Source organism: Salvelinus alpinus, chromosome 1 (genome assembly GCF_045679555.1).
Source record: "Salvelinus alpinus chromosome 1, SLU_Salpinus.1, whole genome shotgun sequence".
Classification (NCBI taxonomy): Eukaryota; Metazoa; Chordata; class Actinopteri; order Salmoniformes; family Salmonidae; genus Salvelinus; species Salvelinus alpinus.
Window position 1 is genome coordinate 56,127,605 of NC_092086.1, and position 17,049 is coordinate 56,144,653.

At 43.0% G+C, this 17,049-nt stretch overlaps 1 protein-coding gene across 1 annotated transcript in view; it reads left to right on the forward strand.

The window, feature by feature from the left end:
- LOC139581111 (GEM-interacting protein-like) overlaps positions 1-17,049 on the forward strand; it is a 36,395-nt gene that overhangs the window by 2,745 nt on the left and 16,601 nt on the right. The window contains exons 2-6 of the mRNA XM_071410543.1: positions 1,062-1,149; positions 2,637-2,733; positions 3,074-3,125; positions 13,862-13,987; positions 16,697-16,761. Coding sequence (XP_071266644.1) covers positions 1,062-1,149; positions 2,637-2,733; positions 3,074-3,125; positions 13,862-13,987; positions 16,697-16,761 — 428 coding nt within the window. The remainder of the gene's footprint in view (positions 1-1,061; positions 1,150-2,636; positions 2,734-3,073; positions 3,126-13,861; positions 13,988-16,696; positions 16,762-17,049) is intronic.

The window sequence follows — 17,049 nt, forward strand, 5'->3', positions numbered from 1 at the left end:
GCCTACAAAAGCCTATTCCTGCTCTTTTCCCGCGATCCATCAAACACATTTGGTGCGTCATCATAGCGGTCTCTACTTGTGGTCAGACTCGCTCAGGTGGAACAAACTTACATTTGCGCCTTTTTTAAATGCTGATTTTAGTGTCTTTAAGAAAACAGAAGTGTCAAATATTTTTTTTCTCACTAACATCCTTTCTGAATTTAATAGTACTCCTCGAGTAATCATCTCATTTTTCAAAAGTATTGGTCATCTGATGACAATATTTTGCTGGTAACGTAACAGATTACAGTTATTACATGTAATCCGTTACTCCCCAACCCTGGTTGTAGTTCACTCAGGGTTAATGTACCATCGTTCAGTTTTGGGCGTCATCAACCTGTATTTTCCCCAGCTGAGTCATGTACTGTAAATGCCTAGCCTGTTTAATTCAGGATTAACGCTGTACTCAGTAGTGAGCACAGCATTCAGTCTGTCCTAGGAAATGCATTCCACTATCTATGTATCAAATGAACAGAACCCCTTTGTTGGAGTTGCATTTCTCTTTTTCTCAGTTTATTTGCAGTCCTTCCCATATTAGATGTTATATAACAAGTAAATATGCTTGTCTGCCGTTCACACAAAGTTTAAAACCATTCTGAGCCATCTCAGCAGTACTTAGTGTGATTTAATGGGTGACCGACAGTGATATGTGTTTTTCACCAGAGGCTGGGGATTTGAAAGACAACAGTGTTACAGCTAATGCCTTTTACACGAGCATACAATCACACATCTGAGGCCTCAGTCACCACCACCACCACCGTTCAAACCCACGAACGTCTTTATTTCCTTGCACATTGTTTAACGACTGGGTGTCGGCTGTTGGTTTACCCCTTTTATTTGTTATTTCTAAAAATAGAAGGTTATTTCGTAAGCTTTTTTTTTTTTTTTTTTACAGATCCCTTTTTTCGGAGCTGCAAAAAGCAATTTCAACTTGTGTGTTTTTGTGTTATATTTATTTTATGAAAAAGAAAGAGCATTTGGCCTCTCTTGCTCACATGTTTGTCCTCCATCTTTTACCCCAGATGTGAAGGTCCCCGACAAATCAGAGACCAAGCGCTACAGTGAGATCTTCCGGGACTTCGATAATTTTGAACTCTCTTTGGTCAACTCGTAAGTCTGACTTTTAGATTCACTCATCGTGTACACTTATTACCATTGTCACCCTCCAGATCATAATCAGTCCATCATTCAGAACACCTTGACATGTTTTACATTTTAGTCCTTTAGCAGACTCTTATGCAGAGCGACTTACAGTGCATTCATCTTAAGGTAGCTCGGTGAGACAATCACATATCACATTCATAGTAAGTAAAACCTTTCCTCAATAAGGCAATTATCAGCAGTGAGCTAGTAAGAAAGACCAATGTGACTGTTAGTGCAGGGATTACTTTTTTATTTGTTGGGGGGGGTCTGCTACTAGTTGCCAGAAAGAGGAAGTGTATACCTACGTGAGATTATAAACCGACTATATTCTTCCTCTTACATCTATGTGTACATACAGTACCAGTCAAACGTTTGGACACACCTACTCATTCAAGGGTTTTTCTTTATTTTTACTATTTTCCAGGTGTGTCCAAACTTTTGACTGGTACTGTACCTTAGTTTGATAGGTCCTATTTAAGAGTAACCCTTCATAATGGTTTTTTAGGTGCTTCATAAATCATTCAAGGTGGAAAAGGGGTTATGTCGCATTTGTCAATGCACCAGATGTAAGGACCTGAAAGTAATACCTTTTATATATTCTGAACACAAATATAAACGCAACATGTAAAGTGCTGGTCCTATGTTTCATGAGCTGAAATAAAAGATCCCAGAAATGTTCCATATGCACAAAAAAAATGTATTTCTCTCAAATTGTGTTCACAAATTTGTTTACATCGACTGTTAGTGAGCATTTCTCCTTTGCCAAGATAATCCATCCACCTGACATGTGTGGCATATCAAGTAGCTGATTAAACAGCACGATCATTACACAGGTGCACCTTATGCTGGGGACAATAAAAGGCCACTCTAAAATGTGCAGTTTTGTCACATTCCACAATTCCACAGATATCTCAAATTTTGAGGGAGAGTGCAATTGGCATGCTGACTGCAGGAATGTCCACAAGAGCTGTTGCCAGATAATTTAACGTACATGTCTCTACCATAAGCCACCGCCAACGTCATTTCAGAAAATTTGGCAGTACGTTCAACTGGCCTCACAACCACAGACCACGTGTAACCACGCCGGCCCAGGACCTCCACATCCGGCTTCTTTACCGGCGGGATCATCTGAGGAGGGTGGGGTGGTGCTGAGGAGTATTTTTCTGTGTAATAAAGCCCTTTTGTGGTGAAAAACAAATTCTGATTAGCTGGGCCTGGCTCCCCACCCATGGCTGTGCCCCTGCCTAGTCATGTGATATCCATAGATTAGGGCCCAATGAATTTATTTCAATTGACTGATTTCCTTATATGAACTGTAACTTAGTAAAATATATTTTTGTTAAGTATAGTATGAATTTGCCCAGAAATATTAAGTGAAGCATCTAGTAATTATAAAGGATTTACGAAGGCTTCATAAAGCCATTATAACATTTATCTGCCCTCTGCTCCATCAGCACTGTGGAGGAGATGTTTCTAGACCCTGACTCCCAGTCAATCGCTGAGACCGTCTCTACGGAAACCACCGACAACACTGAGCTGGATCACGTGACGGTGGGGGAGCAGTACTGTCCGTCAATCAATTAACTAATCAACATTATTTATAAAGCCATTTTTACACCAGCAGTTGTCACAAAGTGTTTTACAAATACCCAGGCTAAAAACAAACAATCAATCAATCAATTGTTACTATGTTATCTCTGTCAATCAATCAAAAAAAAAATTCTAGCCTGGTGCTCCGTTGTGTTGATACTTTTGTTGCCGTTTGTACTAGCCAACAGGGGAATCATTTGAATTTAGGTTCCGCTCATATTCTACTGATTTGAAGTACAGTGTATATCGTCTTGTCTCCAAATCCATTTCTCTGTGTAATGGTCTGTATTCTGCCCTGCAGTGTGAGGATGTCTACCCCGCAGATTGTGATGACAAAGATGGAGGTCTATCAGGTATGTTTGTAATACAATCAAATGTATTTATAAAGCCCTATTTACATCAGCAGATGTCACAAAGTGCTTATGCAGAACGTGGTGTGTTGTATGCATGTGTGTTTTTCCATTTTGTTCTATTTCAATCGAAATGACCCCAACCCTGGTGTGCGTAACGGAGGAGGTTTGTTGGTTCAGCGTGATGAGTAACCTTGCCAGAGACATAAAGACTTGCATTAGCTCCCACAGCTAAAACCTACTTAGGCTATAGCTCAGCAGGCTGAGGCATGTAGCACACAGGTGACCCAGGTTCAAGCCCAGTTGGTAACATGTGCAAACCCTTGTGGTTTAGGCTTTAGACTTCAGTATCCATGGTGTGCAGCAGGGCATTTGTAAATGCTAAGAGAGATTTCGCTACATAACAGCCAGCAGTAATTAGAGGACAGGGCTTATAGTTGTAATGTGTTGAAGGTGACTAGCGTCTGTGATCTCTATCACCAGCACCATATGTTCCTCGTGTCCATTACCCATTTTAGACAGAAGATGTGGTACTGTATGTTACCTGCAAAAAAATATAATATATACAGTGGGGAGAACAAGTATTTGATACACTGCCGATTTGGCAGGTTTTCCTACTTACAAAGCATGTAGAGGTCTGTAATTTTTATCATAGGTACACTTCAACTATGAGAGACGGAATCTAAAACAAAAATCCAGAAAATCACATTGTATGATTTTTAAGTAATTAATTTGCATTTTATTGCATGACATAAGTATTTGATACATCAGAAAAGCAGAACTTAATATTTGGTACAGAAACCTTTGTTTGCAATTACAGAGATCATACGTTTCCTGTAGTTCTTGACTAGGTTTGCACACACTGCAGCAGGGATTTTGGCCCACTCCTCCCTACAGATCTTCTCCAGATCCTTCAGGTTTCGGGGCTGTCGCTGGGCAATACGGACTTTCAGCTCCCTCCAAAGATTTTCTATTGGGTTCAGGTCTGGAGACTGGCTAGGCCACTCCAGGACCTTGAGATGCTTCTTACGGAGCCACTCCTTAGTTGCCATGGCTGTGTGCTTCGTGTCGTTGTCATGCTGGAAGACCCAGCCACGACCCATCTTCAATGCTCTTACTGAGGGAAGGAGGTTGTTGGCCAAGATCTCGCGATACATGGCCCCATCCATCCTCCCCTCAATACGGTGCAGTCGTCCTGTCCCCTTTGCAGAAAAGCATCCCCAAAGAATGATGTTTCCACCTCCATGCTTCACGGTTTGGATGGTGTTCTTGGGGTTGTACTCATACTTCTTCTTCCTCCAAACACGGCGAGTGGAGTTAGACCAAAAAGCTCTATTTTTGTCTCATCAGACCACATGACCTTCTCCCATTCCTCCTCTGGATCATCCAGATGGTCATTGGCAAACTTCAGACGGGCCTGGACATGCACTGGCTTAAGCAGGGGGACCTTGCGTGCGCTGCAGGATTTTAATCCATGACGGCGTAGTGTGTTACTAATGGTTTTCTTTGAGACTGTGGTCCCAGCTCTCTTCAGGTCATTGACCAGGTCCTGCCGTGTAGTTCTGGGCTGATCCCTCACCTTCCTCATGATCATTGATGCCCCACGAGGTGAAATCTTGCATGGAGCCCCAGACCGAGGGTGATTGACCGTCATCTTGAACTTCTTCCATTTTCTAATAATTGCGCCAACAGTTGTTTCCTTCTCACCAAGCTGCTTGCCTATTGTCCTGTAGCCCATCCCAGCCTTGTGCAGGTCTACAATTTTATCCCTGATGTCCTTACACAGCTCTCTGGTCTTGGCTATTGTGGAGAGGTTGGAATCTGTTTGATTGAGTGTGTGGACAGGTGTCTTTTATACAGGTAACGAGTTCAAACAGGTGCAGTTAATACAGGTAATGAGTGGAGAACAGGAGGGCTTCTTAAAGAAAAACTAACAGGTCTGTGAGAGCCGGAATTCTTACTGGTTGGTAGGTGATCAAATACTTATGTCATGCAATAAAATGCAAATTAATTATTTAAAAATCATACAATGTGATTTTCTGGATTTTTGTTTTAGATTCCGTCTCTCACAGTTGAAGTGTACCTATGATAAAAATGACAGACCTCTACATGCTTTGTAAGTAGGAAAACCTGCAAAATCGGCAGTGTATCAAATACTTGTTCTCCCCACTGTATATAAAAATATAAAAATATAATATAATATATTGTATGACTAGCCCCTTATATACAGTGCATTCGGAAAGCATTCAGACCCCTTGACTTTTTCCACATTTTGTTACTTTACAGCCTTATTCCAAAATGTATTAAATCGTTTTTTCCCCTTATCAATCTACACATAATACCCCATAATAAAAAATAAAAAAATAGTTTTTTTTAGAAATATTACATTTACATAAGAATTCAGACCTTTTACTCAGTACTTTGTTGAAGCACCTTTGACAGCGATACAGCCTCAAGTCTTCTTGGGTGTAACGCTACAAGCTTGGCACACCTGTATTTGGGGAGTTTCTCCCATTCTTCTCTGCAGATCCTCTCAAGCTCTGTCAGGTTGGATGGGGAGCGTTGCTGCACAGCTATTTTCAGGTCTCTTCAGAGATGTTCGATCGGATTCAAGTCCGGGCTCTGGCTGGGGTACTCAAGGACATTCAGAGACTTGTCCAGAAGCCACTCCTGTTGGAAGGTGAACCTTTGCCCCAGTCTGAGGTCCTGAGTACACTGGAGCAGGTTTTCATCAAGGATCTCTCTGTACTTTGCTCCGTTCATCTTTCCCTCGATCCTGACTAGTCTCCCAGTCCCTGCCGCTAAAAAACATCCCCACAGCATGATGCTACCACCACCATCCTCCTTCACCTTAGGGATGGTGCCAGGTTTCCTCCAAATGTGACGCTTGGCATTCAGAACAAAAAGTTCATCTTGGTTTCATCAGACCAGAGAATCTTGTTGATCATGGTCTGAGAGTCTTTAGGTGCCTTTTTGCAAACCAAGCGGGCTGTCATGTGCTTTTTACTAAGGAGTAGCTTCCATCTGGCCAGTCTACCATAAAGGCCTGATTGGTGGAGTGCTGCAGAGATGGTTGTCCTTCTGGAAGGTTCTCCCATCTCCATAGAGGAACTCTAGAGCTCTGTCAGAATGACCATCAGGTTCTTTGTCACCTCTCCAGAGGGTGTGACAATAAGTCTTGTACAAACTTGGACCCAGGCACAGAGAAACACAGCAGGCAGAGGTGAGGATTAATCCAGAACATTTACTGAAGCTTACACAGCAAAAACAACAAAGCACTGGCACATGAATCACTAAACAAAACAAGAGACCTGAGCAACCGGCCCAGTCCACAGAGGACCTAATAGTCATACACCAGGTGAACCCAATAAACCCAATCAGGCTCACCTGGACACCTGAAAACACAGGTGGACTCCAATCAAGTTGTAGAAACATCTTATGGACGATCAAAAGAAACAGGATGAACCTGAGCTCAATTTCAAGTCTTATAGCAATATACTTATGTAAATAAGGTATTTCTGTTTTTTATTTTTAATACATTTGAGAGAAAAAAATTGAAAAACCTGTTTCCGCTTTGTCATTATGGGGTATACTGTGTAGATTGATGAGGATTTATTTATTTTTTGATCTATTTTAGAATAAAGCTGTAACGTAACAAAATGTGGAAAAAGTCAAGGGGTCTGAATACTTTCTGAATGCTCTGTAAGGCAGTATTTATTTCAAACAGCCCCTTATTACCAGTTGTTTGCAGGTATACCCCTTTTATACATATCAGTGGGTAATTGGCAAATTCGGAGGGTTGGGGGTTGTTGTTGAACCATGGAGGCTGTTTGCATTTCAAATGAGGGATGTGTTAAACAATGGAAGTGTTAATGAATTTACCTGCAAAAAATCTGAGAACCATTCACACAGACCCAATACCTGTATTTTGGTTACAGGGTCAGTATAAATACAGGAATCATGACTAGGTGTTAAGTGGGTTTTATTGTTCCATGTTTTTCTACCCCCTATGCTTTTCAGAAATACAAAAGAAATCTGGTATAAAAATGCAGGCACAGTACATTTGTGTGGTTTTGGTCTTTATGTGAAAGGGATGCAAGAGTCCAAGCCATTCTCTTCTGGAAACACTGGTGATTGACACTAATTGACAACCAATCCAGGTGGGATGTGATGAGTGATGTGGGCGGGACTAGTGGGGTGACAGCCAGTCACGGTGGTTGATCTCCAACTATTCAACCTGTCTTGTTGACGTGTAATTAGCCGGTGGCGCTAATTGCCTCTGTGTTAACGAGATTAGGAGAAGACTGGAGAGGGTGGGGAGGGAGAGAGGATTAGAGCTGCAGACAGATGCTCTCTAGTTTACCACTCAGACATATCCATCAAACAGGAGAGAGAGGGAGGGAGGAAGAGGGGAAGGAAGGGATGAGAGAGGGGGAGAGAGGGAGATAGAGGTCGAGGGAATGAGAGAGGAAGGGAGAAATGTGGGAGTGAGGGAGAAAGGGAGGGATAGGGGAGGTAGAGAGGGATGGGGAAAAAGAGAGGGGGAGATCCCTTACGGAAAAAACAACATCAATTTCACATGTGATCTCATGTGAAGTTAATATGATTACATGTGACATGTTAAAGAAGCATGTGATAGCATGAAACTACACATGTGAAAACATTTAAGCACATGTGAAAACATGATCTCATGTGAAATAAATGTGACAACATGGGAATGCAACATTTCAACAGGTGATACCATGAAAATACACGTGACAACATTTTTTAGTTTTTCATGTGAAAGTGCATTTTCACACATTTGAAAATGCAATTCCACATGTGAGAGTTAGGTTTTAACATGTGAAACTGCAAATTCCACATGTGAAAAGATGGTGTACACTTGTGAACAACTGACCTCATTTGTGTCTCTTTTGTTTTCACACGTGAACATTTCAGCTCAACATGTGAAAAAAGTTAAAGGAAGTAATGAAATGGTATAGGCGTTTTAAGGTAACTGGTACGCTGATCAGCTAAAATAGTGTCACTTAAAAAAAAAAAAAATCTATGACAACATGATTACCTTTGACATCAAATCAAATTTGATTGGTCACACATATTTAGCAGATGTTATTGTGGGTGTAGCGAAATGCTTGTGTTCCTAGCTCCAACAGTGCAGTAGTATTTACGTTTTCACAACAATGCACACATCTAAAAGTCAAAGAATGGACTGAAGAAATATATAAATATTAGGACAATATGACGCCACCTGGGATTTGAAATGCGCTTATCTTTCTGCTGCGCCACAAAGCCTGTATCATTCTCAGAAGTCCCCTACACGTTCATTACATATAATACCTCGCTGCACTGCTTTTTTTTAATATCAGTTAATATGACTATTCTCTCATCATTGATTCCATTGACTTATTTCAGTAATTTGAGGGTTTTCTGTATAGTTGTCTAATGTTGGTGAGGCATATACTTCTGTTTTAATATTACTCCTGAATGAATAACTAGGATAAATATAATAGTTTTCTTGAGTGTATTATACAAAGCTGAGATTTACTATTAAGTCAAAAGTATAAGAATACAGGTGAAACTAGTCATTGACACAGACATGGTGTGTAGCAGGAAGATGTGAATACTGTGAACCATGAGGTTGTGAGTTCAAATCCCAGGTGAGGTCACCTGTTGAATAATTATTACTGTATAAATAAACGTACGCAATGTAATCATGCGTGTCAAATATGTAGGTTGGAAACACTGCGGCTATTTCGTGATGTTCCTGCGACATCCTAACGACATATTTTTGTCTGCAGGGCATCATGTGAAAATGTCAATCCGCATGTGAAAGGTTATGTGATCATGTGAAATATCATCACGTGAAGTGTTCCAAAACAACATGGCTTTTTTCATGTGACATTTGTGATTTTCCACATGTTTTTCCATAAAGGGATGGGAGGGAAAAGAGAGAAACAGACAGAGGGGAAGAGTGAGTACAGAGTGAGTAATGAAAAGAGCATTGTTCAGCCTGAGAGACAAAGGAGACAGAAAGGAAGACTAGTGAGATGATGGGGAAATAGGAATGAGAGGGGGACATGTTAGACCAGGGTCTTGTTCAGTAGGACACAACGTAGCAGAACATTTTGCAATGGAAACTGAAAAACAGTTTTTATTTATTTTTTATTCACAACGCTTTGAAATGTTTTCCCCCTACTGAACGCAGCCCACTTGTTTCTCCAGGAACTGTGTATGTATGTAGGGATGTCCTTTGACCCCATTAAACCCCAATTCCATGGACACAGACACACGTTGCCGTAATGCAGATTAAGGATTACAGGACCACGTAGAGCAGTGTTTAAATAAGACATTAGAATGGAAACATCCTGGAGCCGTGCCTATTCGCTGTGCTGCACGCCACGGAAGGCCTCACGTCACCCACTGCAGCGCACCAGACAGTCACCTCTTCTTGGTGTGGGTTGCCCCTAGATGCTGATCTTTTTTTTGTGTTGTAAGATTTTATTTGATCTTTTAGAAACAGTACAAAATATACACATACAAACGGAAACATCAGACAAACATCAACTACATCACAACTGCACAGACCCGTAAGCACAGACCCCAATCTCCAGCCCCCGCATCACTTTCCGTCACATGGCCTAAAACAGCACCATTTCTCTCCGTAGACCACCCGCTTTCAATATTTAAATAATAAATCATGACATTTTTCCATTATGCTAATGATGGCGGATTGATTGATTTCCAAGTTTTTAGTATACGTTTTTTTTTTCAAGATGAGCGATGAAAAGAGAATCGTTCAACCCATCGGGTATCTCACGACACCCCCATATGCCATGTCTTGAAATATGCAGACCGACAGGTTAAAGGGAAGTTTACATTTTAATACTTCTGACAGCCAACTGTCTAGCTCCGCCCACAACTTCCGGACTTTATAGCGTTCCCAGAAAGCATGGATTGTTGAGTCATTATTAGTTTTATACTTTAGACATGACTCTGCCATTGTGCTGTAGAATTTGTGAATTTTGTCTCTTGTATAATAAATTCTATACATTAGTTTATACTGGGTTAAGCATACATTTTCGTTAACTGTAATTTCGGGAGCACTTTACTTAACACCCAGCCTACGTGGTCATAACCATGCTATAATATGTCATAACAGCTGACAGAACTTGTCATAACCTGCCATAATATGGTCATAACACTGTCATGACCCAATAATTTACACCTGTTGTGACATATATTGCATTATTTTATGGATGGTTATGACACCTACATACGAGTGTCAAAACCCACATTTATTCAAATGTATTTTTTCCCTGCCAAGAAGTTTCCTTTCGTTTCAAAGTTAATTTCTTAAGTCCTTTGTTGTTTGTTGTAATACATTCTTTACAGTCATGTTTTTTTCATCGCACTGTATTTTAAATAACTTATAAGCCAATCACGTACATTCCCTTATAAAGTGGGTGGTTCGAGGCCTGAATGCTGATTAGCTGACAGCTATCGTATATCAGACCGTATACCACGGGTGTCTTGTCCTGCTCCGGAAATCTGCTCCTGTATTCATCCCAGTCATCAGCAACAGAGCATTGGGATAGGTGCATATCAGACATTAATGTGTGCACAATTACAATGTTAGTTTTAATATGGTCAATTTCAGAAAATGTTATATAACGTAAACATATTGTTGACAGGTTGGCTATAGTGTAATGGAATGTTTTGCCTTGTGTGGTAGGTTTTGTGGGTTTGGACAGTCTTATGTAGGTGTCTTATATGTCACAACAGGTCTAAATATGTGTCATGACAGTGTACGTCAGCTGTTTCGACAGATTATGACATGGTTACGTGTTATGGCTCTGGCTGTCAAGTGAAGTGTTACGTTATTTCGTTATGCTCCAACTTTACCTCCATCCTGTGCCAACATCCGTTCTTTTTAAGTCTTGGTTCCAATAGTTGATATATTTTTTCTATTTTCTAAGAGATTGTCAGTTGGTTAGGCTCTCTGTGAGGTTTTATATATCTTACCTATCATATGAACATCCTTTTCTGACTCAAATAAGATTCCCTAAATGTTGCTCTGATGCCCAAAAGATGTCAAATCGAGTCGTAATAGGTCACTTTTAAGTTGAATGTATTTGAAACTATCAAATATTATCTTTTGGTCAATTTGGCATTTTCCCCACTAATGATTAAGGTTAGGATTGGGGGAGAGGAAGCTGATCCTAGATCTGCACCTCGGGGAAACTTCACCCCGGAGCACCTCTTCTTTACCATGTTACTAAGCATATAGCTATACCTTCCCTCTGAGTGCCCTCCTCCTCTCTCTTCATTCAGTTACATCTAATACAGAGTCCTGCCCTCACCCTAACCCGACCCACTCTTCCCAATCCCACATTCTCCCAGCTACCCCCTCACCAGTTTGGAGCTGATCTGTAATAAGTCAAATGGAGGGGCGAGGCGTGGGGCTGCGGATAGGGGCGAGCGGTGGGGGTAGGGTGGTAGGGCTGATGAGTTGAGTGGTCCGTGCCGTGGCCTGCTTTCTGTAATGCCTGCCGTCTGTCCCGTCGGGTTGACATTGATTGATCCTTGCACTGTATATGTGTCAACTGTGTTGTCAACTATGTTGTTTATCTGTGTTAGTTGGTGTCAAGGGTAAATAACAGTATGGGCCGAGTTCGGAGCTTGTGTAACTAACTGCTGTTGGCACTTGTGTAACACAAGTTGACATTCTGACCGTCGTATATCAATATTCCTGATTTACTGTAATTCCACTAACCTACAGCTGTGAAGTTCTCTCTACTGAGACAGAAAGGGAGAGAGAGAGAAAGAGAGATTGGGAGAGGGTGAGAAAGAGAGAGATGGGGGGGGAGATCATGTACAGAAAAAATGCTGTAAGGAGGAGCATCAATAATCAGTTTGTACTGAGCTCGAACCCGATCCTCACCACATCCACCCTCATAGTCCTCTTGACAGGGTCTGCAAGTCGCACACACACACACACCAGGAGGTAAAACCTGGTTGTGATCTAAAGCCTGTCACTCCACAATCTGGACCTGCCCTCTCTGGATAATCCCTAGTCCCAGAAGCCAGCACAGGCAGAGCGGAGCGAGAGGGGACATACACACACACACACACACACACACACACACACACACACACACACACACACACACACACAAGTGGCACAGGGACACTCGTTGCCGAAGTGTGAAGGGGAGCCCACAAGAGAGGGAGACAGGGAGTGAGAGAGAGAGAGAGAGAGAGAGGTCAACGCAGCACAACACTCGGTCAGAAAGTCTTCATCGTTTTTGGTGGATTTTGCTCTCCGACATGGAGTTACTTGTTTCAAGGGAGAAGCCCGTTATATGCTCTGCTCTCACTCTGGGAACTGAGAGGGGCGTCTGTGACAGCACACAGAGAGGACTCGAGCTCAGAAATAGAGTGTAGGACACAATGCATCTCTGTGTCGGAGAAGAAGAAGTGAAACAGGATATGGACTTTTCAGAAGACTGCGGTATTGACAGATCCAACAATCTATTCCTGTGCGTGCAGCTCGACCGTGGACAGGTCAAAGAAGTGGAAGGACAGCGGTACTGAGAGTGACGCTGCGAGATCACGAGTGAGGGGGGAAAAGAGGACTGAGAAAGCACATGACAGGGAAAGAGAGAGCAGAAAGGAGTGTGCGGGAGGAAGGAAGAAAGAAAGCACATGACATGCGTTGCAGGATTGTTGCATGTCGCCATCTGCTGTCACTGAGTCAGAGAGGAAGATGAGAGAGAGAGAGAGCAGTTGACTGACTTCAGACTGCTGTCAGTCACACCAACGCCCTGACTTCCATAACAACCATAACACAAAACACCCGCTCTGCTGTTGCCACATCGATTACAGCACTCTGGCACCGAGGAGTTGCCAGGGTGATCTTCTCAGACGTCACATTTTCTCTCTCTCTCTCTCTCTCTCTCTGACAGAGGAGGGGAGCAGTGGAACAGGTGCTGGAGGGAGGAGAGGAGGGGGTAGGAGCCAGGGAGAGGAGAGAGGTAGAGAGAGGGAAGAGGAGAGGAGGTGTACCTAAAAAGCCTGTTTGGGACCCTCAGGCCATCCCTTTCTCTCTCTTTTCCTTTCTTCACTTCTGTCCGTTAAAGCACAGTCTGTTTAGCCCTGGAAGCAGCTGGTCTAGGCTGGACTGGAGAATTTCCTTGGAACATTTAGATTTTCCCACGTGATGACCTCTTGCTATGCATGCTTTGAGATGACCAACCTATGACCACACCTCCACCCGTGGTGGTGTAGTAATGACCACTTGGGAAACTGCAGCACCTGGACCTTGTGGACTCTTGGGACAAGCCCCGATGACCAGTCATTCTCAGTCTCTCTTCTCCATAGAGTTTGTTTGGCTAAACCACAAACCTGTTGTGGAAACAGAGCTATGTTTCTGATGAACTCACAGAACTGAGAAATAGGAGATACCCTTTTTTTTGTCTGTTCTCTTTTATTCCTTTGTTTTTGTTTCTTGGATGACAAATTATTCGGATTACACATTATTGATAGTATGGGACACAAAGCATACCCGTGAGCCCAGCTTTTTCCCTGGGAATCAGGGGGGAGAGGGGTCAGTTTTGGACGCCCCGTGGGGGTCCAGACTGCCCCGTTGTGTGTGTGTTGGGGTAAAAAGCCCTCCTGACTGTGTGCCATCAGGGTGAGTTAGAGAGGATATGCAGTGATGCTGATGTACTCACTCTCAGCCCAGGAAGCAGACCTGGCTCTGTGTCGCTGTGAGGGAGGCGTGGAGCTGGCCCTGCAGTATGCCAAGATGTGGTGCCGCTACGCCAAGGACCTGCTGGCCTGGATGGAAAAGAGAATCAGCCTGGGTGAGTGGAGCCGTGGGTGTGTACGTGGGTGTGGGTATTTCTGTGTCTGTCTGCCTGTGTGTAGTTGGGTGTGGGTATGTTTGTTTCTGTCTCTGTGGCTGTCTGCCTGTGTGTACTTGGGTGTGTGTGTGTTTGTTTCTGTGTCTGTCTGCCTGTGTGTACGTGGGTGTGGGTGTGTTTGTTTCTGTGTCTGTCTGCCTGTGTGTACGTGGGTGTGGGTGTGTTTGTTTCTGTGTCTGTCTGCCTGTGTGTACGTGGGTGTGGGTGTGTTTGTTTCTGTGTCTGTCTGCCTGTGGGTGCGGGTGTGTTTGTTTCTGTGTCTGTCTGCCTGTGTGTACGTGGGTGTGGGTGTGTTTGTTTCTGTGTCTGTCTGCCTGTGTGTACGTGGGTGTGGGTGTGGGTGTGTTTGTTTCTGTGTCTGTCTGCCTGTGTGTACGTGGGTGCGGGTGTGTTTGTTTCTGTGTCTGTCTGCCTGCTTGTCAGTCTGTCTGTCTCATATTCATATTTGCATATCTTACATTGACATAAACACATGATTTAATTAAAGTTAAGTGCACCTATCTCAAATTAGGGCATGGCCCATAGTGAAATCACTGCAATGTGGTACAGACTCATTCAAAGTAACAAATGGACACAACTACCCAAGTATAACATATTCACAAACACATATATTTGTAAATATGTGCTTGCATGTAAACAATGTGCTTTGCATATAAACAAATTAAATAGTTCACACACCAAATGTGAAGTATATACCATGTTTCTGGCATTCATAGACAGTTAAGCCTTCTCGAGACATAAGATAAACAATAATCATTTTAGGACAACACGAAAGGCTCTCTTATCCCTCTGTAAAAAAAGTTATTTTACTGGTATGGAACTGCAGTAACTACAGCAACCAAAGCTCTTCTCCTAGGAAAGACAAGCAGTTAAGTAGGCCTACACTGCCATTAGAGAATGTGTGTTTATTCCTCAACTGTAATAGGATAATAGACCTTGTGGTTGAACCCTGTGTGGAAGGATTAACAGTATTCTCCACAGTACCCTCTGGTGGTAAAACTTCGGTATTACAAGGACTGTTATAGGGACCATTTACATTCCTAGTAAGCAAAACTGGATATCCGAGAAAATAATTAACAATTTCAGGGACAGCAAGATATCACGGACCCCTTAGGTTGAGAAACACTGTTAGGGTATTACGGAGCAGTATAACCTACCCTGAGGAACACTAGGGTGGTGTATTACGGAGCGGTATTACGGTAACATTAGGGTATTACGGAGCGGTATAACTTACCCTGAGGAACACTGTTAGGGTATTACGGAGCGTTATAACCTACCCTGAGGAACACTGTTAGGGTATTACGGAGCGGTATAACCTACCCTGAGGAACACTGTTAGGGTATTACGGAGCGGTATAACCAACCCTGAGGAACACTGTTAGGGAATTACGGAGCGGTATAACCAACCCTGAGGAACACTGTTAGGGTATTACGGAGCGGTATAACCTACCCTGAGGAACACTGTTAGGATATTACGGAGCGGTATAACCTACCCTGAGAACACAGTTAGGGTATTACGGAGCGGTATAACCTACCCTGAGAAATACAGTTAGGGTATTACGGAGCGGTATGACCTACCCTGAGAACACTGTTAGGGTATTACGGAGCGGTATGACCTACCCTGAGGAACACTGTTAGGGTATTACGGAGCGGTATAACCTACCCTGAGGTACACTGTTAGGGTATTACGGAGCGGTATAACCTACCCTGAGGAACACTGTTAGGGTATTAGATCTGTATGGTTGGTAGCCAATGAGGATAACATGGAGCGGGCCAGCCACTCCCCCCAGGGGAACCCCACAGAGACTACAGGGCTTACAGGGCAGATTAACCAGGCCACAGCAGGAGAATGGACAGGATGGACAGCCTACAGTTCTGCTCTGTACTGTAGCCTTCTGTACTGTAATGTACTCTGCTATACCACACTGTAATGTACTGCAGTGTTCTGTGCTGTGCTGTAGGAGGGCAAAGAGATCAGCTCACCAAGGTGCTGCCAAGCAGACCTGTGTTTGGATAGCTGTGTATAGGAAATGGAGAGAGGTCAGAGTGACAGTGTAGGGGAAGTGGTCAACATAGAGGGAAAGGTCTGAGCTAGTGGTCAGAGGTCTGAGCCACTGTGGACAGTGGTCAGTTGAATGCAGTGGAGGCTGGTGGAAGGAGCTATAGGAGGGCTCATTGGGCTAGAACGGAATACATGGACCAGTATCACACGGCAAACCTATAGAAACCACCTGTTTGACTCCGTTCCATTTCTTCCATTCCAGCCATTACAACGAGCCCATCCTCCTATAGATCCTTCCACCAGCCTCCACTGGTTGAATGGTTGCAACGCTGACACCACAGCATCAATATGGATCAGCAGATTAGTCTACTTGAAGTAGGGCAGCACTTAGGCAGCCAAAGCAGAGCATTGATTTTGATATTTGGTGATGTAAGCTAACAATCTGAACTGACCTCTCCTCTCTGAGGTCTGATGGGCTGATATGGGATCTGATATGTTACATATTGGTTGTTATATCACCATTGAAAGACATAAATGGAACACGCAACAGCTCCAAAAGTCCTATGGATGATATTGTTATGCTAATAAATTGTTTTTACTCAAATCAATCACGTTCCGTCATACTGACTTATTCTGGTCTGTTTGCAGAGCAAGAGTTTGCCAAGAACATCATAAAGGCAGCAGAAACAGCTAAGTCCTGTGTGGCTCAGCAGGTATGGATGCTTTTCCTGTCTCTCGTGTGCATGGGGCTGTATAGGTTGTACATGTGATGATGTGTACAGTATTGCATAGAAAAGTATTCAATTCATATCAGATGACTCTTCAGGCCTGTTATTAGCTACCTTAGTGGAATGCACTGAAGGTCGCTGTGCATAAAAGCGTCCGCTAAATTACCAAAATAAAATGTTTTACAGTGCCTTGATGTTTTTTCACAATTTGTTGTGTTACAGCCTGAATTTCAAATGGATTAAATGTCTCTGGCCGAAAAAAACACAATATCC